The 26,233-nt window shown below is 39.5% G+C and overlaps 1 protein-coding gene across 1 annotated transcript in view; it reads left to right on the forward strand.

Moving 5' to 3' along the window:
* LOC127620340 (sterile alpha motif domain-containing protein 12-like) overlaps positions 1 to 17,487 on the forward strand; it is a 143,433-nt gene extending 125,946 nt beyond the window's left edge. The window contains exon 5 of the mRNA XM_052093544.1: positions 17,072 to 17,487. Coding sequence (XP_051949504.1) covers positions 17,072 to 17,094 — 23 coding nt within the window. The 3' untranslated portion in view covers positions 17,095 to 17,487. The remainder of the gene's footprint in view (positions 1 to 17,071) is intronic.
* Positions 17,488 to 26,233: the final 8,746 nt, after the last annotated feature.

The following is a 26,233-nucleotide window of genomic DNA, read 5'->3' on the forward strand; positions in this document are numbered from 1 at the left end:
AGGAACAGACTGACATTTTAGTTAGTTTAGTTTACTTTACAACCGTATTTATCCCCACTAGGCAATTAAAAGTAGATATTCGCTGACAATCTTCCCCCTTGCTACTTCTTTCATGAGCTCAAGGAGAGCTAGGGTAGATGTCAAGATTTTTAGTGAAACATTTTAGTCAGACACACAAGGGAAACACAACAACCACATGGACAAGGCAGAAAGAGAAGGAAAAAATCATTAAGATCTGACCAGAGACCAGACACTGTTGTTCACACAAAACCATTATATGGCTTCAGAAGACTTGGAATCTTGGTTCTCATTTACTTTCATTATACGTAAAAGAGGTAGAGAGGATGCTCTTCAAAAATTCATAATTTGTGTTCCACAGAAGGAAATCATATGGGTTTAGAGTGGTGTGAGTAAATTATTAAATAATTTTCTTTTTTGGGTGAACTATCCCTTTAAGATTTTAGTGTGTTTGAGTTCAAGAGTTTTACTTATTTTTAACTCAATGGCTTGATGAACCATATTAAACAATGCGGCTGGAATTTTTGAAGTAGCGTTTTGGTTCTGTTTTAAAGGTCAATGCTCTGTAATGTTCTCCTTGTATATGAGGTTTGTGGAAAGATATCAGTCTCAGACAGAGAAAGCTTTTCTCCAGGAACACAATGCAGACAGGCACACTCAGGCTAAATAAATTATCACAGGGCTATTTTTAAGATTATGTGTAAATGCAGTTATCCTCCATGCAGGAACTGAGAAGAGCCTAAACCCAGTGCCACATCTGGGAATACAGCCCTCCCTCATCTCTGCACAATCTCTTCCCTTTTCTCTCACTCTTTTCATGTCATTTTTTCATTCTCCTTTCAAATTAGAGATGTTTTTTTATTCTCATGCGTATACTAAATGTTAATGCCATTATAAATATCAGCAAAACACAGGTCACAGAAGAACAATGGGAGATAATTGATTAAACATTAAACAACATTTAAAATGCCAGATTGATGCCACCATTGTAGTCAGAGACAGTTTTCTATCTCGAGTTCTTGTGTGGCTGGTGCATTGTTTTTGTGTGTGTGTGTGTGTGTGTGTGTGTGTGTGTGTGTGTGTGTGTGTGTGTGTGGCGGCGTGCGTGTGTGTGTGTGTGTGTGTGTGTGTGAGATGGAGATGGAGTCTTTATAAATGAAATCTAATAGCACATAATGGTCTGTTGTTAATCATTGGCTGTGGGATGGGTTTTTGCAAGGTTAACGATGGCAGAGAGAGTGTATTCTCTGAGGGCTCAGGTCCTTGGATATTTATCAATGTCAGGTAGGACTGAGTGCAATGCTCCATTGAAACAGCAGCCATAACGGCCACAGCATCCCTAAGTGGAATAGTTACGAAGGTCTTCAGAACCATTTGTGGATCTGAAACTTCTAAAACTTGTGCTATTTTTCTAAATAAATCTCTATTTTTAATGTTTTTTCTGTTCTTAGTTTTTAAACAAGGCTTATTTTGGTGATTATTGATTATGTTGCATAAAGAAAATAAAGCCTACATCTAGGACCATTAAGATTTGTTGCATTGTGACATTATTCACACACATTTTATATATATATATAGGGACAGTAGAAGATTGTAAAAGTAATGGGAAGAAGAAGGGTGACCAGGTTCAGGAATGTTGTGAGCCAGATTCAAACTTACATTGTCCATATGAGCAGCATGGCTCAGTGTGTCAGAGCACATGCATGAACCTCTCAGCCATATCTCCAACTTTTTTAATTACATACCAGAGTCAGAAATTAACTAGGCCTCTGGGAAAAAATGCCACAGATAAGTGACAAAAATGCCCCATATACTGTATGTACAATGTAGGGGCAAAAAATGTTCCCATAGTGCATTCTTCTGTTAGTGATCATTTCAATTAATTATTGAATTGAAATATTTTATATAAATGGATGACACGCTGTATGTTCGGTGTTCCCCACCGCCATGTGCCCTGCACAACAGGAAATTGTGACTTGAGAAAGGACGGAAGGAATACGAAATGAGCTGACATTTAACATTTGGCACAACAGAGCAAATTACTACATAAATAGACCCATTTATTTCCCCTCATACTACACCACAATCTTTTGTTTGTTGTTGGAAATCAGGGCAGAGACGAAGAAAACTTATAAGCCACAGCAGAACAGGATGACCTATTTACGCTTTTGTAGTGTAAAAGAATGCATCGAACATAGTGTGCTGCTCACTGTAAATGTGTCTGTAAATATTTTTCACTTTTCAGGCAGAAATTGCAGAACTATCCAGGGTACAGTTGGGACCTGTGGACTCAAATATGTATGTGTGAACTGAACAGCTGCTGCATTAGGACTTAACCAGTCACGGAGATATACATTAATCAATTTCGTGTCTATTGAAAAGGAACCCTGAAGATGACCATTTTGAGGATGACTTTATTAATACAAAAATAAATTATAAAACTTACCAAACAAGTCAAACCATCCTTGGCCTACATGTTTACCCTGTGCTGACAAAGCTTAATGAAACGTAAAACTAAGTAACAGGTTACTGTATATTATTAAACAGATAGTTGTTCATATTCAGTAGAAAAGCTGTTGCTTGTGTGATATTGCTGAAAAGCATAGTTTACCCAAAAATGGAAAAAAAAAATATTTTCTTTATTTACTCACCCTCATATTATTTTAAACCTGTATGAATTTTGTTCTTCCATGAAACACAAAAAGAGATGTTAGGCAGTATGACAGCCTTAGACACCATTTACTTTCATTGTATGGAATAAACTATGCAATGAAATTGTATGCGCCATAGTAGAGTCCTCGCCACTACCATCCACCCCAACGGAGCAGCCGCGGCCATCCGCTGGGGGACGGAGGAGCCCGGCCGCCTTAGAGTGGATAAACAGCCGCCGACCGCGAGAGGAGGAGGGTCTCCTAACCGGGACTGCCTCTGATCCACCCGGGGACGCGCGGCTGTCATCCACTAGTGGGTGGAGGAGTGGCCGAGGACCAGGCTACGCCATATCGGAGAACCGACGAGGAAATATTTTTTTTTCTCTCTCTCCTGTCTCACTCCCTCTGCTGCTCCGCAGTGGCTCTCTCTTTTCAATATTATTGTGTTTTTTAATTGGTACGGTCACTGTTACAGTGTGTAGGTACCGCATTTTTGGTCCTCTTGTCCCCTTCCTGATCCAGGTAGACGGGGATGACCTGTCGGCAGATGGGGCGGAAGGCACACCATGCCAGGGGCTCCCCAGCCTGAGAGAAGGAGGGAGTAATGTGGCAGTTCAGAGTGCGGGGCCGGGTCGTGATTCCGCACACCCGACCCCTAATTAGGCTGATGAAGCCTGAGAGGGATAAAGGTGACCGGATACGGCAGTGCAAGAGAGAGAGAGAGAGAGAGTTACGGGCAGCTGCCCGAACACCTGTGTGTGTGTGTATTGTTGGTTCAGTTCTTAATTAAAATATTATTTATATTGTCAAGCCGGTTCTCACCTCCTCCTTTCCATTGAAATGTGATACAGTGTCTAACATCTCCTTTTGCGTTTCACACAAGAAATAATTCATACAGGTTTGGAACAACAGGATTAAATATAAATGATGACAGAATGTTTTTATTTGGGCGAAATATCAATTTAAAGGAATATTCTGGTTTCAACCCAAGTTAAGCTCAGTCAACAGTATTTGTTTCATAATGTTGATTACCACTTGACTCAGCCCTCCTTTCCTTAAAGTAATTAGTGAGGCCAATTTTTGGAGGGTTTAAAGGCAGAAATGTAAAGCTTATAATTTTTATAAAGCACTCAAAAAAAATTTATACTTCTGTTTAAACATTAGTATTATTTGGGCTGTAAAGTTGTTTAAATCGTCATTTTTACGGTCAGGGTTTTAGGGTTTAAAATGTTACATTGTCGTGGCTACAAAGTTGTCAAATTGGATACAAATTTTGACGTTTTTTTATCACACCAAATTCATGTAAACACATATATTGTTTATATCTTGTGGCTATACCTTTTTGGCCCCATTAGTTTACGATTTGCCCCATTCACTTCCATTGTAGGTGCCTTGCTGTAACCCAGATTTTATGTTATTTATTTTACAAGTCGAAATAAATTTTTGTGGTAATAAACATTATACCATAAATGTTGTTGATTGAGTTTAACTGGCATTCAACCCAGAATATTTCTTTAATTACCTGACCTGTCACACTGAAATGCACTAACCTCTGGTGGAGTTTCAGATCTGTTCAAATGCTGAAGAAAGGAACTACAGTAATCTGAGCATTGCCTCTGGTCATTTGCAAAAAAAAGAAGCCGTTTATGTCAGAGCCACTGTAGCATCATTACAGTCGTCCAGTCAGAACGCACCTTGGCTACTACAAAGGAAAGAGCTGTCAGTTTTTGGTGGAGCTGAAAAAGATCAGGGCGGTGTTAGGTAAGGAGAAGCTAGTGTTGAAGCAGACAGGGGTTGTGCTCTGATTCAATAACAGTGGTAAGAACTCATTATGATTGCATAGGTAGCCCCTAGCCCGTTTCCCCTGAGCCTTCCATGATTCCTGGTGCACCCTTTTTCTTTCTCATTCTCACTTATTCTCTTTCTCTCCTCTCTTTTCTTTTTCTCTTATTGTCTGTGATGTATTTGAATCTGATCTATCATTTCAACGGAGGCTTAGATGAGCTGAAGTCATACAGAGAGACAGTAAAATATCTAATGCTGTTGTCTTTCCTTTTAATAAAGCAAGTTCACACAAGTATGGCCAGAAACATACTTTATACAAGTTCTCATTCTCAGATGTGAGTGCTCTGCCAACGCAAGGTTTAGTTAAGCATACATAATGTTTGTTGTTGTGTTATTGTGGTGGTACAAACCCCGGTTCTCAAGGGAGATAGTTACCTTCTTAAACTGGATTTCTCTTTATTCAGGTAAGTTGCTAAAATTATATAGAATTTAGTCCCTACTATGCAGGAAATTAAGATTTTGTTGCTAAAACATCTGCGTTTACTTATGTAGAATATGTTTAGCCTTAAAAGTGCTGTAGTCCTGACTTCAGCCTGAGGTAATCACAGCTGTGCTGATTTTCAGTACAAAAGCATGATTGCAAGTGTGATGGTGGTTTTTACAACAGTTCTGTAAACAAGACTTTAAAGCTGATTTGTGTCACTTTTCAAGTCACAAAGTCAGGTATAAGTAAGCCATTTGTAGGTTGATTTCACCTACAGTAAAAGTACAAGACTGTGGCTCTGTAGCGCTATTTATTTTTATCAGTGCAGCAACATTATCTCGACCAATGGTGAAAGTTTGGGGCAGGACTATCTTGGAAGATGGGGGAGTTTGAAAACATAATTTTCAAGTAATTATTTGTGCAATTCAGTTCTGTTAGTGACAGAGATTACACAATTCAGACTTATGTTGAGTTACTTTCCTTTCAGATGAAATGTGAACAATTCAAATATTTTTTCTGCAAATGAAAATAGTTGCAAAAGAAGCTGAAGCATTTAGCTTGGCATGTGGCTCTGCAACACATGGACTGGAACAGTTTGTAAATGGATTGGAGCGACAGCAATTTCTGCTCCCCACACAAAGCATTCTGTAATCACTTCAGCTCCATTCCGTGTTCTCCATTTCCCATAACTCAATCTCCCAAAATGTGTTTTTGCGCACAAACGAACCACAGAGATGCAAGTTTTTCATCCAGAGCCCAGCGGTATGAGCAAATCTCATTGTTTTAGAGTTGTGCTGCATGGATAGATGGAGAATAGAGTGGCTCCTCAGATCTGTTCTCCCACTGTCACACTTCAGCCTGTGATAATTAATCAGAGAGAAGAGAATGAATAAAAATACGGAAAAGGGGAATGAGTCATTTGCAGCTTTTTTAAATGTTATTTTTCTCAGCACTTGTTCTGTCTGGCTAGGATTGCTCTGTTCCATTGAAATGAGTGTTATTGTTCTGGTCTCAGACATATATTGCTAAGGTTAACAATGTCTTATTCAGCAAGAGTAAGAGAATACAATAGAATGTCTATGACACTATTACAGTTTTTCTCAATCGCTTTGGCTCAATTCTCGAATGAGAATTATTTATTTCAAAACAGTAAATTCAAATTTCTGAACAATTAGTTTCTTGTTCACACCAGATTTGAATTTCTGCACAATAGTCTACAATTTGCACAATATCTAAATGCATATGGCTTGCTGATTAAAACTGATGAGTTGATTCTCAGTGAAATTGACACACTCTTCACAACTTCTAAACATTCAGTCATCGTGTGAGCCATCATATGCTAAATTATCCATTCAATTATCAAAATCTGTTAGACATACAGGTATATGCCTCAAATATCTATGACATGGAATGTTTGTGATGTCTGCCAAATCTCTGGCCAGACCAACAAGAGCGACAGGATGCCCACAAGAAGATGGGAACTTGTAGTGTTACGTAATGTGAGGAGGTACAATTTATGTTTTTTTTTTACAGAATACCACATGTACCACATGTATCATTGTTGCTTTTTTACAAATTTTTACATGGATGTCATTTCCAGTTTGATTGCCATGGTGAAAAAACATCTAAACTAGGTTTTGAAGCATGAATTCATTTTGGGTGAGCTACTACATTTTGCAGCCATGCAATATAGTTGTGATGTCCCATAAAACAGTTGTGACAGTTGCACTCTCAGTTTAGAGAATGTTAAGACTGTTAAATTTGCAGTCTAAAGTGATCTAAACTGTAAAAACTACATAATCTATAATTACATTAGATTAGACTAGATTAGATTAAACTTTATTGTCATTGAACAGAGTACAAGTACAAAGACAACGAAATGCAGTTTGCATCCAACCAGAAGTGCAAAAAAAGTAGAAATTCAAGTGTAGACAGGTGGTGCAAAGGCAGGACAAGAAATATATTGCAGTGTTATAAGAACAGAATAAATATGACTATGTAATATCAACAGTGTATGAACAACATGTACAGATATGTGCAATGTAGTAGCAGTGACATTGCTACTACAGAAATGAGCTACTACATTTTGCAGGAGGGGAGTGGAACAGTCTGTGGTTGGGGTGGGAACAGTCTTTGATGATGCTGCGTGCCTTTACGCAAGCATCGTTTGCCCTGGATGGCCTCGATGGAGGGGAGTGAGGAACCGGTGATGCGTTGCGCAGCTTTCACCACCCTCTGCAGTGCTTTCCGGTCATGGGCAGAGCATTTGCTATACCAAACTGTGACACAGTTGGTGAGGATGCTCTTGATGGTGCAGCGGTAGAAGTTCACCAGGATCTGTGGAGACAAGTGGACCTTCTTGAGTCTCCTCAGAAAGAAGAGATGCTGGTGAGCCTTCTTGATCAGGGTAGAGGTGGTGAGCGTCCAAGAGAGGTCCTCAGCGATGTGGACGCCCAGAAACTTGAAGCTGGTGACATGCTCGACCTCAGTCCCGTTGATGAGAATGGGTATGTGTGTGCCAGTTTTAGACTTCCTGAAGTCCACAATGAGCTCTTTGGTCTTCTTAGTGTTGAGAGCCAGGTTGTTGTCAGTGCACCACGATGATAGGTGCTGGAACTCCTCCCTGTAGGCCATCTCTTTGTTGCTGATGAGACCAATCACCGTAGTGTCGTCTGCAAACTTGACAATGGTGTTAGAGCCATGTACAGGTGTGCAGTCGTAGGTGAAGAGGGAGTAAAGGAGAGGGCTCAGCACACATCCCTGTGGTACTTAGGTGTTCAGGGTGATGGTTGAGGAGGTGTGATTATCTAACCTAACAGACTGAGGTCTGTTGGTTTATGAAGTCCAGAATCCAGTTACAGAGGGATGAATTGATGCCCAGTTCACTGAGTTTGGTGATCAGTTTGGAGGGGATGATGGTGTTGAATGCTGAACTAAAGTCAATGAACAGCATTCTCACATAGGTATTTCTATTCTATTGGGACAGGGCAGAGTGAAGTGTCATAGAGATGGCTTCCTCTGTGCTCCTGTTCTGACGGTAGGCAAATTGGAAGGGGTCCAGTGAGGGTGGTAAGCAGGTCTTGAGATGGGCCAGGACCAGCCTCTCGAAGCACTTCATAATGATAGGGGTGAGTGCAACTGGATGGTAGTCATTAAGGCTTGTTGCATTGGAGTGTTTTGGCACCGGCACAATGGAGATGGTTTTAAAGCACACGGGGACAGCTGCTTGGGCTAATGTCAGATTAAATATGTCAGTCCAAACCTCAGTCAGCTGCACAGCACAGGTCCTGAGTATGTGTCCGGGGATACCATCAGGACCAGCAGCCTTGCGTGCATTAATCCTGCTCAGTGCCACACACACATCGGTGGTGGAGAGTGTGAGGGGCTGGTGAGCTTCAGAGACCACAGCCTTGATGGCCACTTCCATGTTGTCCCTATCGAAGCGGCCATAGAAGTGGTTCAGCTCATCAGGAAAGGAGGTGTCGGTGACGGGGGATGGAGTTAGTAGCTTTGTAGTCTGTGATGGCCTGGATGCCTTGCCACATGCGCGTCGGGGGTCAGAGTTGTTCTTGAAGTAATCCTCAATCCTTAGCTTGTGGTTGTGCTTGGACTTTTTGATGCCCCTATTCAGGTTAGCCCTGGATGAGCTATAGGCTTGAGCATCACCTGATCTGAATGCAATGTCTCGTGCTTTCAGCAGGAGTCTGACCTCACTGTTCATCCATGGCTTCTGATTAGGGAAAGTGGTAATCCGTTTGAGGGTGGGGACACTGTTGATGTTTGAGTTGATACAGTCCAGAACGGAGCAGGCATATGAATCAATGTCCTTGTGGGAGTCGTGGGTGGCCTGAGTTGTGAACACTCTCCAGTCAGTGTTTCCAAAACGCTGCTGAAGTGCCGAGTCAGCTCCCTCTGGCCACACTTTGGCTGTCCTTACTGTTGGTTTCACAGGTTTGATGAGTGTAAATACTTGGGCAGTAGAAACAAAGAGAGGTGATCTGAGTGTCCTAGATGGGGAGGGGAGCAGCTTTGTATGCATCAGCTATATTAGACTTGGTCTAAAATCTTTCCTCCTCTTGTGGGGCATGATACATTTTGATGGAATTTAGGCAGTACAGTCTTTAAATTTGAGTGGTTGAAGTCACCCGTGACAATGTAGGCTGCCACGGGATGCAGAGTTGTTGTTTACTGATAGCAGAATGCAGTTCTTTCATGGCAATCTTAGCATTAGCATCTGGTGGTATGTAGGCTGTTGTTACTACAGTTGATGGAAACTCTCTGGGCAAATAGAAAGGTCTACACTTAACCATGAGCAGTGACTCTCGGTGATGGTGGTGTCCGTGCACCCCGTTTTGTTAACATAAATGCACAAACCCCCACCTCGGGTCTTACCGCAGTCATCAGCAGTTCTGTCCGCACGGAGGTGGCAGCGTCCAGCTAGCTCAATAGCGCTGTTGGGTATTCTGCTGTTAAGCCAAGTTTCTGAGAAAATCATGATGTTGCAGTCCATAATCATTCTGTGTGTGGTGATCCGCAGCTGCAGTTCATACATTTTGTTCTCCAGCGAGCGAACATTGGTGAGAAAAAAAGGCTTGGAAGTGCGAGTCGATGTGGAGTTAGCTTTAGCCTCGCTCGAATTCCACCACGTGACCCCCTGCGGCGTTGTTTGCATGTCCGTCTGAAGAGCCCTTCAGTCGGTGTGGGAATGTTCGGAGGTCCCGTTGGTTTAGCGATCTCTGGAAGTACGCTAATAACGGTGTCAGAATTGCAGGAACCGATGTTCAAGATTTCCTGTCGGGTGTACGATATGTACGCTAAACTGTTTTACCGAAAATACTTGAGATAAATAAGCATATTACCACTAATTTGCAGAATCTGCATATAGCATCCATTAAAAAGGGTTATTTGGTGCTACTATTGTACAGTAATCAAATAATATAAAATAAAATATAATGTAACTTTGAAATTTACAATGCTACTCATTGATTACCAAATATTTAAACCAAGGCATTTACATGGTACTAAGATAACTTCATGGAATTGCCATGGGAAAATCCTGATATGTTTCCAAAAAACATGGCATTACCAAAGGACCCCATTGTGGTGCAAAAGAATATAATTTAATTACCATGCTATTTGTTCAAAAAGTATGCTACAACCACGGTATGTATCTACAAAAACATCGCATTTCCATAGTACATGTAAAAAAAGCAATACATGGTACCATGTCGAAAAAAACATGGCAGTACAATGGTACCATTTACAAAATAAAATATATATATATATATATATATATATATATATATATATATATATATATATATATATATATATATATATATATATACATATGGGAATATCATGTTACGCATGACGGGAAAAAAAAAAAAACATGGCACTATCGTGGTACCATGTCCAAAAAACAAAAACACGGCAGTATCATATTGTCACAAAAGACACAGCATTAGCATGATGCAATGTCCCAAAGCATGGCAAAAAATAAAAAGCATTTTTATGGTACCATGTGCCAAATAAATACATAGCATTTCCATAGTATCATGTTAAAAAAAATCATGGTATTATCATAGTACCATGTCCAAAGAAGCATGGCTGTATCATGTGGTATCGTATCTAAAAAAACAAAAACATGGCATTATCATGGTGTACCATGTACAAAAAAAAACCATTTATGTATAGCATAGTACTATATAACATGATGATGCTACTAAATTATTACTATATTCATATACTAAGGTATTTACTGTACATTCTGTTCCAAGGTATGTTGAAGAATACCATAGATTTACCATGGTGGTTGTCCAAAAACCATGTTACTGCCATGAAACATATGGCGATATTTAAAATCATTAGTTCTATTATTTTGTTGATCTTACAGCAGCACCTATTGGCTGGATAGAAGCCAAGCGGTCTGTGCTGGCATGTGTGTGTGTTTAGTTGTCAGTCTAAATATGTATTTGTCTCCATGTAGCATGTCAGCACTCCTCCTTGGAAATTGAAGGAAAATTTCTGACCTTGATTCACAACAAACAAAAACAAAAAAGCAGGCGGATTTATAGTTCAACTGAAGTTCTAGAGCCACTCCTCACTACAACCCCCTCCCCCCTGACAACAGCTGCGCACATGGCTGTTTGGGATGGAGAGTCTGCGTACGCTAGTTTGACAGCTTGTCAGGCTACCCTATGATAATGAATTTCAAGTGCTAGATATGCTCTCTGTAGCCAGAAGCGAGTGCATGTTCTTGGACTGTTTGTGCACTAACAGGGTCCTCTCTGGGAGATGATGTAGTATGTGATTGCGTGTGTGTGTGTGTGTGTTTGTGTGCGTGTGTGCGTGCACGTGTGTGGACTTTTAATACAAGCCATATTTCAACTTTGATTCATACATTACAGGGTATTTTATGGTGGATTCATACTGTCATGTGACCATCTGACCAGATTTCTTGGCTGCAGAGTGTCATAGATATGTCATATGTCAGTTAAATTGTGCCACGTGTCACACTTTGCTTTTGGCATGCTCTCTATCTCTATATTTCTCTCTCTCTCTCTTAAAGGTCAGATGAATTAGATATTTTGAGAGCTTCTATGCTATTGAATGCTGAGATAGCTTTTCTGCTATTGATTCACCACTGTAAACACCATTTTTATGTTCTCTTTCTCTCCTTCTTTCATCCCTCTACTATCTCTTCTCCTTTTTAGTGTCTTTAATTGTCTTTTCCATTTGGATTCGTATTGGTACATAACAACATCCATTTGTTTTCACACATTTACAAAATGTTGTGTTCAATGGAATCCATTTGTTTCCTCCTGTGTGTGCCTCCCATTTAATTTCCCTCTCCCCAGAGGAAAATATCATTGCTCAGGAGACCTTAATTGAGTTATGTATCTCAAATGTTTCCCATAAAATTTCTTTGGAGGAATAAACAGAAACAAATGAAACAATTGTTGACATGAAGTAAGAGTATAGAGCTTTAAAAGTAATGTGGCTAGACAGACAGACAGACAGACAGACAGACAGACAGACAGACAGACAGACAGACAGACAGACAGACAGATAGATAGATAGATAGATAGATAGATAGATAGATAGATAGATAGATAGATAGATAGATAGATAGATAGATAGATAGATAGATAGATTAAGATTAAGAATGTGAAATGTCAGAATTATTGTAGAGAGAAATATTTATTTCAGCTTTTATTTCTTTCATCACATTCCCAATAGGTCAGACGTTTACATACACTTTGTTAGTATTTGGTAGCATTGCCTTTAAATTGTTTAACTTGGGTCAACTGTTTTGGGTAGCCTTCAACAAGTTTCTCACAATATGTTGCAGGAATTTTGGCCCATTCCTCCAGACAGAACTGGTGTAACTGAGTCACGTTTGTAGGCCTCCTTGCTCACTCACGCTTTTTCAGTTCTGCCCAGATCAGATTGAGGTCAGGGCTTTGTGATGGCCACTCCAATACCTTGACTTTGTTGTCCTTAAACCATTTTGCCACAACTTTGGAGGTATGCTTGGGGTCATTGTCCATTTAGAACACCCATTTGCGACCAAGCTTTAACTTCTTGGCTGATGTCTTTATAACAAGTGCACCAGTCCCTGCTGCAGCAAAGCACCCCCACAACATGATGCTGCCTGCTTCATGGTTGGGATGGTGTTATTTGGCTAACAAGCCTCACCCTTTTCCTTCAAACATAACGATGATATAAACTGTTTATATCGAGGTTATGTCGATATAGGACTCATTTTACGAGCACTTTTCACACCAAACTACGTTCATCTCTAGGAGACAGAATGCATCTCCTCCTGAGTGGTTGCTGGGTGGACCCATGGTGTTTATACTTGTGTACTATTGTTTGTACATATGAACGTGGTACCTTCAGGCATTTGGAAATTGCTCCCAAGGATGAACCAGACTTGTGGAGGTCCACAATTTTTTGGCTGATTTCTTTTGATTTTCCCATGATGTCAAGCAAAGATTTGAAGTTTGAAGGTAGGCCTTAAAATGCATTCACAGGTACACCTCCAATTCAGTGCACCTTCTGTCAGAAACTAATTGGCTAAATGCTTGACATTATTTTCTGGAATTTTCCAAGCTGCTTAAAGGCACAGTTAACTTTGTGTATGTAAACTTCTGACTTCAAATGTATATAGATAGATAGATAGATAGATAGATAGATAGATAGATAGATAGATAGATAGATAGATAGATAGATAGATAGATAGATAGATAGATAGATAGATCGATAGGTAGGTAGGTAGGTAGGTAGGTAGGTAGGTAGGTGGGTAGGTGGGTAGGTGGGTGGGTGGGTGGTTGGGGTCTGTGGGCGAAAATAAATACAAAGGAGTACCAAAAAGCATGTTGACTACTTGAACATACATTTTGCTCTCCTTTCTTTCTGGCCAGCAAATTTCTCAATGACTCTCTGATTAAAGTCAGTCATCTCAATAACAAGTCTCTTTTCCATGGAGAGCAATGCCAGTGCATTCAGCCTCTCCTGGGTCATGGTGTTTCTGAGAAAATGTTTTATTCTTTTCAAGGTTGAGAAGCACCTCTCAGCTTCAGCCGTGGTCATGGGTGTGGTAATGAGAACTTTTAGGAGAGTCACAGTTTCGGAAAAGACTTCTTCGAGATTATTCTCCATAAACAGCTGGAATAGGTCCACAGCACCACGGCAGGCTTTGAATTCTTCCTTGCTGTAGATGAGACTGAGCTCTGTCTTCAGCTTGCTTCCACTGAGCATCGGGTACGCTTTCATGGTGCTGCTCAATGCATCTTCAGGAATGGTATCCTTGTACTCATCAAACCTGTCCCCCTGCAACAAGGTGGCACAGACAAGTTGGTCTGTGAAGGAGAAACACTCCCTAGTGTGTCCCAGGATGGTGTCACAGACCTATAGAGATAATTAAATATATATATATATATATATATATATATATATATATATATATATATATATATATATATATGTAAATGTAAGGTAGTAACCTGGAGTAGGCCACTAGTTGTCACAGTTGCAATGACTTTCAAAATAAAAATAGAGCCATTTGAGTTTTTGTCCCACTGCTTTGCTCACCAATGGAATGGAGAGAGTTTCTGCAAAGGACAAAGATCATTTATTATAATATTGGCAAAAGAGAAAGAGAGTTAATAATGAAAGAGCAAGCAAATAATGATCATATTACAGGAATATAGTTACCTGATCTTTTGTATTTCCTGTTGGAACTGTTGGATGCTCACTTTGATATGAATCAATGTTCTTCTTCTGGAGCTTGGCATAGAGGAAGTCTACATGTGGCATGATCTGGTGATAGAGCTCCAGAAAGAACTTAAAATCCTGATCCTCCAGTAGCATGGCCAGGGCTCCTGCTTCTCTGACAGTATTGGGGTCAAATTCACCTGAGTCTTGTATGCTCTCAAAACAGTATTGATGGCACGGCTATGAAAGTTCCATCTGACATTGCTGGATCTTGGCAGTCTATGGGCAACCACTTTATCCAGAAAACATGTCCGCTTGGGTGACTTGGAAAAAAAGCTGGCAAATCCACCAATGTTAGAAAAAATAATTCTGGCCTTGGATATGTGAGAGGTGGCCTGTTGCATTATCAGGTTGAACTGATGTGCGTAGCAGTGGATGTAGTGGGCATTTGGGTACACATCTTGTATTTTCCTCTGAACACCTGCAGTGGCACCCCTCATCACGCTGACCCCATCATATGCCTGGCAGATGAGCTTACATTTCTGATCCTCAGGAAGGATAGATGCAAGACGCTATTTTAGTGCAGTAGCAATGGACTCAGCTGTAGCTGACTGCAGAGGGATGAACTCAAAATATCTTTCCTGCACGTTATTTTTGTCGTCGATGTAGCACAGCACATCGAAAGAAAGAAAGAAATAAAGAAAGAAATAAAGAAAGAAAGAAAAAGAAAGAAAGAAAAAGAAAGAAAGAAAGAAAGAAAGAAGTTTTAACCTAAACTGAGAATTGGGAAACACTGGTTTAGATCATTCGTTTTTTTATTAGTAGATCACTAGGGTTTTTCTCAAGTAAAAATCTGCCAAGTACATTAGAGGGATAGTTCACCCAAAAATTCACCCTTGTGTTGTTCTAAATCAAGACTTTCTTGAATGGCCCATTTCACACTCTCATGAAATCACACAGGAGAGCAATGGTCGGTCAAGATTTTCACTAAATAAACATTCAGATTTCAGGTTTCTCACCTAACATTATCGTAAGCCTTCAGAACAAGGCATGAGTCACAATTAATAATTTGTTAGACTTCTGAATTATACTTCTGTGTCTTTTTTTAAGCTTGAAGAGGTGGTCACCATCCACTGCCATTGTATGACATCACTGAGCAGATTCTTTTTGGATTTTTTTCAAGAATTCTCCCTTTGAGTAATGAAAAAGAAAGTAAGTCATAGAACGTCATGTTTACTGTTGTAACCTCCGTTCCCCGAGGGAGGGAACGAGACGTTGTGTCGAATGAAGTGACACAAGGGTCTTCCTGGGATGCCCTTACGTACCTTTGAACCTAAGAAAAGGCCAATGTCAAGTTGGCAGACAGAATTTGCATGCCCCGCCCGGACAAGGGTATAAAGGGAAGCGGGGCAGCGAGTGCCAGTCAGAATTTTGCACTGAGGAGCTGAAAATAAGGTACGACCATGTGGCATGGGGGCATGATCGTGTGTCTCTCTCCGTATCACTATAACAAGACACAGGTGTTAGAGGTAATTACAAACCAGATGACAAGCCTTACCGCTCTCTCTCTCTCCCGCAGACTGACACACGACCACGCCCCCCATGCCACAGACCATTTATAGTGGCAGGTCTAGTGCTGTGGCAGGAGGGACACAACGTCTCGTTCCCTCCCTCGGGGAACAGAGGTTACAACAGTAGCCATGACGTTCCCCTTCTTTCACTCACTCGACGTTGTGTCGAATGAAGTGTCACAAGGGGTCACATATAAAAACGTCATGCAATGACCGTGTTACGTGAACTGTCGAAACAGGTGCAAGCAGGCTACTGCGTGCTAGAGGCACCTGTGTCGGCTGCACGTAGCCCTCTCCAACGCACCCAAAGATATGTCACATACAGACCTTAGGTTCCCCGCAGCTTGGGGGGGAACAGGTGCTACATGACTAGCATGGGAGCAAGCCCGGCAGCCGTGCCTTTTCTGTCATTATGTCTCTCACATACTACGTGAAGCGGCTGGGATTATCTTAACGCTATGAAATGCGTCAGGGAAGGCGGTCTTTCCCGGTCCTATTCTTTCAGGGGGAAAAGACCCTGCGGAGGCCACATCCTGCTCAGTCTAGGGGGAGGTAACATGTGGCAAATACACCACGTGGGTCCAGCCTAATGAGGGGGGACTTTACAAGCACGGCGACCGGGGCAGCGGGGCTGCCCATGGAAACGCGGGTCCGCCGACAGGGGGACCGTACAGCGGGGAATAAATCATGGGCGTTTGCCTGAAAAGAAAACTAAGCCCGTGGAGCCCGACCCCATTACAGAGCACCTGTGACTCATAGTGGGTCTGGGCGCGAATTGCTCCACTGAATTCGCAGGCCAGAAGGCTAGGGAGGAGAACATCCAGGGAGCGACGCTTAGTGGCTAACCTGGGATAGAAGGCACACTGGATCAACTTGGTGAAGGGCGCTGTGTGCAAGCGGAACACCCGATTGGTTGTGCTGCGTTACCTAGTTCTACCGGCTCGGACCTGACAAAACATGGGACGAGACCGACTCAACCTTGAGATTGTAAAATCTGGCAAAGGTATTGGGTGTTGCCCAGCAGAGGTATGTTTGGCATCCCAAGAAGACCCCTTGTGTCACTTCATTTGACACAACGTCGAGTGAGTGACAGAAGGGGAACAAAAGTTAGGTGAGTAAATAATGAATGAATGAACTTTTAAAGATATCTGTGATCTTTACTTTGAGTTCCCATCTCCTTCACCCAGATCATATCTCCTCTGTTTTTATGTCAATCTGTCTACTCTTTGTCTTTCATTCGAATTTTCACCTGCTTTATTCCATCATGTTTATGTTCTCACACTCTTTATCTATATTCCTCACTAATTTTTGGCTTTTTTCTCTCCTTTTTGTCTCTACAGCCTCGCTGGAGAGTTCGCCATAACCTGAGCATTCCTGGAAACCCGCCATTCCCCTGTCCATCTCTTCCGATGTTCACAGCACACACCAGCCTCTTAGCCCCTGCGGTCTTCCTTCAAGCCACTTCTTTTAAAACTTCATAACCTTAAGGTCCAGTCCACCCCTGAACAAAAATAATCCTAAAATGGATCCAACTTTTCTTTAATGCTCTTTCTATCAACCCTTCAAGAATAAAATGGACTACTGATGTTCTTGATTGGACAATGTGAAAGACTTGCTGCTGAAATATCTTTGTTGTTGTACATAATATCCAGAAATCTAGCACTTTAACCTTTCTTCATTTCATCTATTTATCTATCTATCTATCTATCTATCTATCTATCTATCTATCTATCTATCTATCTATCTATCTATCTATCTGTCTATCTATCTGTCTGTCTATTTATCATCTATCTATCAATCTATCTATCTATCTATCAATCTATCTATCTATCTATCTATCTATCTATCTATCTATCTGTCTATCTATCTGTCTGTCTATTTATCATCTATCTATCAATCTATCTATCTATCTATCTATCTATCTATCTATCTGTCTATCTATCTGTCTGTCTATTTATCATCTATCTATCTATCTATCTCTGTTGTTTGCTCTCCATCTCTATTTACACTAATTGAAGAGCAGCATAAGGACTCCGCCCTTTGCACGTCTGAATATTGGTTGTCTCTTCCTCTCTCTTGAGTCTTCCATCTCTTAGTATAATGTAAAACATCTGGTTGGCTTGCTTGGTGTGTTGTCTCTTTGTCTCTATAGTATGTCCCCGAGTTGAATTCCCTCTTCATTTTTCAAAAGCAGAACCCATTATAATGTATCCCTTAACCTGAACTGCACTGTGACGGTGACCAGGTCTCTCGAAAAGACAAGCCTGCCCTTCTACAGAGAGGTGTGTTCCATCACTTAATCCTTCTTTCATCTCCGGACCAAACGCATTATAGCCTCATCTCTTGATCCAGAGTCAGTCTGGGGGTTCGACTCATGGTGGAGTTAAATTAGAAGACCGAATGAAGCAACTGAGGTTGGAGCCGTGAAACCGCAAAGCATAAAAAATGGGAGTGGATTTTTCATTGTCAGGAAAGAAAGAAGAAGAAAAAAAAACAGACGATATGCCATGCCGAAGATCACCCTGTCTCGTTCTACTGTTGTGAAAAGACAAGTCAAGAAAGGAAATAATTTTTTTAGGCATGAAATTGCATTATTGAATATGTAAGAGATGGACCATTATTTTTGAGAAAAAAGGACTCAAGATGCCGGTCATGAGCCTTGAACTTTCCATTCACTGTATCTTTTTGAGATCCACACAAAGGCATCACTGTTAATATGCCATGGCCATTCACTGTTACCTCTTTAACTCTGAAGCACATTGAAGTACTGAATCAAATGAAGTGTGTCTATGTACCCTTTGATCATTGTCACCTTTGTATAAAACCTCCATTAGTTACAAGAGTGTCAAGTGTCAGCATGGAGAGTTACCACAATTGTAGCATGACATCTCAATATCACACATCTACCACAAAGGGGCCAACACACAGTAGTCGCCAACAAAGGTCCATGACAGCGCAGACCGGCCATTGATTAACTGGGGCAACTCCATTTGTTTTGAGGGCTACAGTAACAGGTTACATGCTGCTGTTCATGGCATCCGGCCTTGGCGTATGATAGAATGTTTGCCTTACAAGATGCTTTAGATTGGAATCAGATCTGAAAACTAAGTGGTATCGATTAGACCTTGTCGATTAGATCTCGTATTGGCTGTTGTCTGGCACACATGATGGAGTCAGTATGGAGAATCTGGGGAAAAGCATGTTCCAATGAAAAAAAACTAGCTACCATTTTATGCATTTGTGGGGCCTTCGTGTTTTTTTTTATCACCTACAGGGCAGAACACCAGTAGCTCTAGATGACTGAAGGAACTTGTGAAGGGCTGAGACATGGAAATGGTCATTGGATTTATTGCTGATAAACTAGTATAGATCTAACTGTATTGGGAATTCAGGTTTATTTATACTTTAGAAAGAGACTTTAAAAGGAAATCTTAATCATGATTTGGGTTACACTTTATTTTAATGTGTCCTTGTTGCAGTATAATTACACAAGTAATTACTGATTATTACTAATTAACAACATGTACTTACTATAGGTTTAGGGTTAGGGTAAGGGTTTGGTTTGGTTTAGGGTTAGTTGCTTGTAATTGTGCATAATTGACTGTTATTACTATAGTAAATGCATGTAATATGTGTAACACGGACATATTAAAATAAAGTGTTACCATGATTTGATGTTTGCCTAAAAGGGGTTTTGTCTTGTGTTGATAATTTAGATGAGCCATAATTGGGAGTGAAATAAATGAAATACACTACTTTAAATCTACTCTAAATGACATTGAATAAGAGTTAGTTTTAGTTCTCTTCTTGGAGATTAAATTATTAGAGTTTGATGCCGAGATATTCACCCTAGAGGGGTTTGTTTTTTATTTGAACTTTATGAGACCATTACACAGTACATTACAGTTTTTTCCAATCGCTAGGACAGTTTTTTCAATACATTTAACAAGTTTCCTAAACTCTTAACGCACCAACACACCTAAAACACACAATTGGCAAAACGGTTAATTTCATGCTCAAAATCACACATTGTAAACTAAACTCCAAAACTAATTTTCAAAATACAATAATACACTAACACAATACACTATGTCTAACAAAACACTGCAAACATGTTTCAAAATCAAATAATTATTCAAAACACTAACACATGTTCTCTTCCAACAGGAACATTTAGTCAATCATAACACAATGACAAAAAAACACTATCATCAGCTGAAATTACAGAAACTGCATTATTTTATGTGTCAGGTCTGCCCTTATACAATAGACAGTATATTGTATTGATCATAAATTGTGTTTTGCACTGTAGTTTCTTTTGATGCCTCTCTACATTTTTGTTTTGTTGGGTTTAGTAAATGCATGCATTTTGTTTCTTTTGCTGCAGAACTTCAATACAAAAAATGAATGACCATCTCAGAGTAGCTTTATAGAATGTACAGTTTCTGGAAAAAAAAAGACAGAGACAGAATTGCTGCAGTAAAGACTTTATTTGCAAAAGGACATTGCTGCAAGATATACAAACAGAAAAAGCACTGGAATAATAATTTAAAAAACAAAGTAATCTTCTAATCTTCCCGGTCTTCTGCATTTGGCCACATGTTCTCATCCACATCACACCTAATATCTTCTCTGGCAAGGCATCGTGGGAAGAATCTTTTGGCATGCCTTATCCACCCCTGGCAGTGTTCAGCTGTGATGTCTTGGCATGCAGCATCCATTGCATCCAGGAGGGACATTTGGTCATGTGGACGATGGTCAAAAACCTTCCATCTCCAGGCTGAGAAAAACTCCTCAATGGGGTTGAGGAAAGGGGAGTAAGGGGCAAGGAAATGGGACATCATCCTTGGATGGGCGTCAAACCAGGCTGTGACTGCACAGGAATGGTGGAATGCCGCATTGTCCCATATGATCACATATATTGGCAAGTGGTCTCCCACCTGTCCCCTTTCTACCTCTGGCACCAGTCTTTCGTGCAGGTCTTCTAAAAACAGGAGAAGGCGGTCTGTGTTGTAGGGGCCAATCTCACATTTATGCAGGAGTGCACCGTTGTTGGAGATTGCGGCGCACATGGTAATGTTGGCTCCTCTCTGGCCCGGCACGGTAACTGTGGCCCTTTTGCCAATTATGTTTCTCCCACGGCGACGCTTTTTGCTAAGTTGAAGCCAGCCTCGTCAACATAAATAATTTCATGTGGGACTTGATTGGCCTCCAACTCCATGACTCTCTGAAAGTAATTAGACACAGTGTATGTAAATGCTTTGCTGTATATCTACTGTATGTCCTAATGTACTCCAGGTTTATAGAGTAGTTTACCGCAAAACACACTGTGTATAGTACAGTAATGACTGTATTGCATAACCTTACCTGGACGTATTGGTGACAGAGTTCTGTGATGCGCTCACTGTTCCTTTCAAAAGGAACTTTGTATAGTTGTTTCATTCGAACTCTGTGTTTACTTAGAGTCCGAGAAATGGATGTTATGCTGATTGCTGCAATGTTCCCAAAGACAAGGTTGTCCTCTACAACTCTGGACTGAATGTCCTTCAGTTTTATTTCATTGTCAGCAATCACCATGTTGACAATAGCAAGTTCCTGTTCTTCATTCAGGAGCTTTCCTCTGCCCCCTGAGGGAGGTAGACGTTGAATCCTTAGAGGGACAAAATACAGTTACATTTTAGAGACCGGAGGCATACAGTCACTCTAATAAATGGTAAAATTATTTACACTTTGCTGTAGGAGAAGCAATATCCTACCTGTTGGTTTCTCTGAAAATACGGACAATGGATGCCACTGTGTCCCGGCTGAGATTTGGCTGTACTCGTTCACCAGCTACTCTGTATGATAGCCCGTGGTTTATGACATGGTCAATGATAGTAGCTCTTATTTGATCAGTTACCCTAGCTCTGGTCCTTCTTTGAGTGCCACCATGCATTCTAACTCCTCTACCTTGCCCCACTCCTCTCCCTTGCTCTTGCCCTTGCCCCACTCCTCTCCCTTGTCCTTGCCCTTGCCCCACTCCTCTCCCTCTACCTTGCCCCACTCCTCTCCCTTGCCCCACTCCTCTCCCTTGCCCTTGCCCCACTCCTTTCCCTTGTCCTTGCCCTTGCCGCACTCCTCTCCCTTGTCCTGGTACTCATCTTCCTCTCCCTCGTGCAGGCATTTTTTTCTTTCTTTCTTTCTTTCTTTCTTTCTTTCTTTCTTTCTTTCTTTCTTTCTTTCTTTCTTTCTTTCTGTCTTTTTTTGTGTTGCTCTATATTGTTCCTTTTCCACACAAGATCAGCCCAAAGAGTCCTCTTTTAAAACATATGATCATGCGATTGAAAGAACCTCAACACCTGAGTGTGCTTCCTAGATGGGAATCAGCTGTGATTTATATATTTGCATAACTTCAATAAGCTGTTTCTCATTAGCAATGGAATAAGATACAGGGAATATAGTTGTGTTTCAATTCACAATATGAACAGCTGTTCACTTTGACTTTAGCCTACATAAGTTATGTTTAGAACATGATGTTATCTGTTCTGACATACAGTGTGAAAGCATTTGTAAATTTGACTGTAAAATTACATTGTTTTGGTCTTGGTTGAGCTTGTGTGTAAAAGAAGTTCAAGCATTTTAAATTTGTGTTAATTGTATGCATTTTGTGTTAAAGCAACAAGAAATGTGTTAATAGTATAGCTTACACAGACGGATGTAGTGCTAACTGTGTTAAGAGTTTTGGAAAATTGTTAAAAGTATTGAAAAATCTGTCATAGCAATCGTAAAAAACTGTAACTACAGACTTCAAGTCAATCCGAATTGCTCAGCAAAAACTGAATAGCAACACATTGTCGATTTAGACTCTTAGTTTGCCTAAGGGCATTTTTGTTATTTTCTAAGAAAAGTGCATATATGTTATGGGATTTTTTTTTACTTATAATGCTTATAATGCCAACTTATATGGGATTTTATAGCATATACTACAAAATAGTAGAACTGTTCAATACACTAAAGCAGTAAAAAATAAATTAAAATATAATAATTACATAAAAAAGATGGTAACAGTTTACATTAAGGTTCTATACATTAACATTAGTTAATGCATTAGGTATCATGAACTTACAAAGAAAACTTATTTTTACAGCATTTATTAATCTTGGTTAATGGTAATTCATTAAAATGCGATTGTTCTTTGTTTATGTTAGTTCATATTGCATTTACTAATGTTAACAAATACAACTTTTAATGTGCAAAATGTATGTATAAATTAACGTTAACCAAGATTATTAAATGCCATAATAGTATTCTTCATTGTTTGTACATGTTAACTACTGCATTAACTAATGTACAACCTTATTGTAAAGTGTTACCAAAAATATATACAGTATAGTTGTTATATGTACTATATATATAATGTTCTTTAAAACAAAGTGTCAGAGTGGAGGAAAAAACATATGATTCTCATGAGTCTGCAGAATTAGATTCTATATTTAATGCAAAATATGCCCACGAAACACTGTATAAAGAGGCAAACATAAAGAGTTTGGTCCTTCAGATATTCTCAAATTATATTTGTACACATAATGTCCACACTGTCACAAAGGATGCTCTTTGATCTTGAAGAGGCTTGACCTTGGAATATAAACAGGCAAATAAATATCAATTAATGCACAATTGTATAAAAAATAATTAAGGACTGGCCATGAGAGGTACTCTACTGAGGGTTCATTCGCCTCCTTGTCTGTGAGATTTGCCTTGAAATTCAATTAGGTTCCAAAACTTATTTGAGGAGGAGAATTGGAATACTGATCATAGATAAGTATTAGTCTGGCAATGTAGTTGTCTGCCAATGTCGATATAATATAGAATCTTGTGATAGATTGGCATTCTTATGCTGGAAAGATGTACATTTTGACTGTAGAGGTACTGAGTTTAGAGAAATGTATTATTTATGTCTACACCATTATTGATGTTCTTCATGTCAGTTTTGTCTGTAAAAGAACAGAGAATCTAGGAGCTCTGGACACCACCACTGCACACAAATAATTTGAAAGTTATAGCCTCACTCGAGAGCTGCACAAAGTACTCATGTCAAAACATGTAATGTATGTACATTATTCATGCACAGATGCACACAGACATACTGAGGATATTTATTTCCCCGTTTACACATGTGCTATACTGGTGCATTCATACAAACATTTAAATAAAATGTATTAAGCTAAATCTGAACTATGTCCATTGATGTTACTTAACACCATTACAGCGCAACTGAAAATGTATGATATTTCTGACAATGCGAGCATGTTTTTTTATTATTATTATTATTATTATTATTATTATTATTAATGTTGATATTTATTTTCTGATGTTTTGTATTAGGCAGGCATGCAGACCAAACTGTCAGAATCCTTTCTTTTAGTAATAATAACAAACATATTAATTTAACAAGTACATTTTCTGTGTCTTATAGAAACCAAAAGCCATACTATTCAGATGCTTAACTAATGGAGGAGAGCCACAACTGTGGCCTTCATATCAGGTGTCTAATGTCTAATGTGATATATAACACATTCCATATATAGAAGAGTTTCTCAACCTTTTTGGAATTCAACTAAAGTTTCTCAACCTTTTTTGGACTGCAACAATTTGATATTTTTTTTTTAGGCAGCCCTGACCTCCCATCCCACACCCACCTACCCTATACAGAATTGAGCATATATTTTTGGATCTCAAAGGCATAATTGCATAACTTGTCAATTATGATCTCAATAATAAAAAAATATATTTTATTATTCCACTCTTAGGAGAAAAGGTTCTATATAGAACCCAAAAGGGTTCATATTTGGATGTCTTCATATTTCATCTGCTCCTGGGGTCACCACAGCTGAACATCTGTGATCTGCATATTTGACTTGGCACAGGTTTTACACTGGATGCCCTTCCTGACACAACCCCCAGTGGCTGGGGGACTCTCACTCACACCTATGGGGCCATTTTTATTAGAATCTACAATTCACTTAACCTGCATGTTTTTGGACTTGTGAGGGAAACCAGTGCACCTGGAGGAAACCAATACAAACACGGGAAGAACATGCAAACTCCACACAGAAAGGCAAAGTTGAGCCAGGACTCAAACCCAGGACCTTCTTCCTGTGAGGCAACAGTGCTAACCCCTGAGCCACCATCTACCAATATTTAAATGTAGTTTTTATTTTATCACCAGAATAAAGTTTAATAGATATGTTGATTAAAAAGTTAATATGCAAATAGGCTGCAGAAAAGCTTATTTTTTGTAAATCTTAGAAAATAGAAACTTTTTTGCATAAAGGGCTCTTTGGAGCCGAGTAAAGCCTCCCTAGGGTTCTGTATAGAACTCCAAAGAACCTTTTTCCTTTGTTCTACTCATTAGTCAGTTGTATTGTTTAAGATTCTGTTACAAGAACTAAAACAAATCATATGGGCACCCCTTCATTTGCACTCACCCTGTCTTATGAGAGCGCATGTGTTTGGTACTGCAGCTCATCAAAGTTCAGCATTGTAGTTGAAAGGGCAAATCTCCCTGCTATATCTAACTTGGATCAGTATTTGGTCTTGAGGCAAACAAGAGCATTGAGTTCTACCTCACACAAATACGTGTGTGCAAACAGTACCAGCATTTTTAGGGTGGATAATGTCACTGCATATTCACCTTTTGAATTTTCATTGTGTTGAGTTTATATATACTCCTATGTCAAGTTGTAGCCTGCATTTCATGTATCATTTAAGCACACAATGAGCTGCTTGTTTTATAAATAGGCTTAGCTTACAGCTATAAAAAAAATATTCTCAAAAATTTAAAAAATGTAAATAAATAAAATAAAATGTACCATAAACTAAATACAGTTCCGACCCCAAAGTTAAAGGAATGTTCCAGGTTTAATACAAGTTAATCTCAATCGACAGCATTTGTGGCATAATATCGATTACCAAAAAAAAAAAAAAACATATTTTGACTTATTCCTCCTTTTATTTAAAAAAAAAAAAAGGAAAAATTGAGGTTACAGTGAGGCCCTTACAATGTAAGCGAATGGGGCCAATTTTTGAAAGGTTAAACACAGAAATGTGTACTTTTATAAAAGCACTTGCATTAATTCTTCTGTCAAAATTTGTGTATTATTTGAGCTGTAAAGTTGTTTAAATTGTCACTTTAGGGTTTGTTGACCTTTACACGCACATCCTTGTCTTGTGGCCATACTTTTGAAAAAGTGACAATTTTAACGTAAAAAAAAATTGGCCCATTGTTTAAGCATTGTAAGAGCCTCATTGGAACCTCCATTTTTGCATTTGTTTTAAGAAAATGTGGAACGAGTAAAAAAAATTTTTTTTGGTAATCAACATTTTGCCACAAATGCTGTCGATTGAGCTTAACTTGTACTGAACCTGGAATATTCCTTTAAGAATCTCATAAATGGTTACTTTTAATTTACAGTATTTTTTTCTTGTTTTCCAATAAAAACATCTACACATCACTAAAACAA

Source organism: Xyrauchen texanus, chromosome 26 (genome assembly GCF_025860055.1).
Source record: "Xyrauchen texanus isolate HMW12.3.18 chromosome 26, RBS_HiC_50CHRs, whole genome shotgun sequence".
Taxonomy (NCBI): domain Eukaryota; kingdom Metazoa; phylum Chordata; class Actinopteri; order Cypriniformes; family Catostomidae; genus Xyrauchen; species Xyrauchen texanus.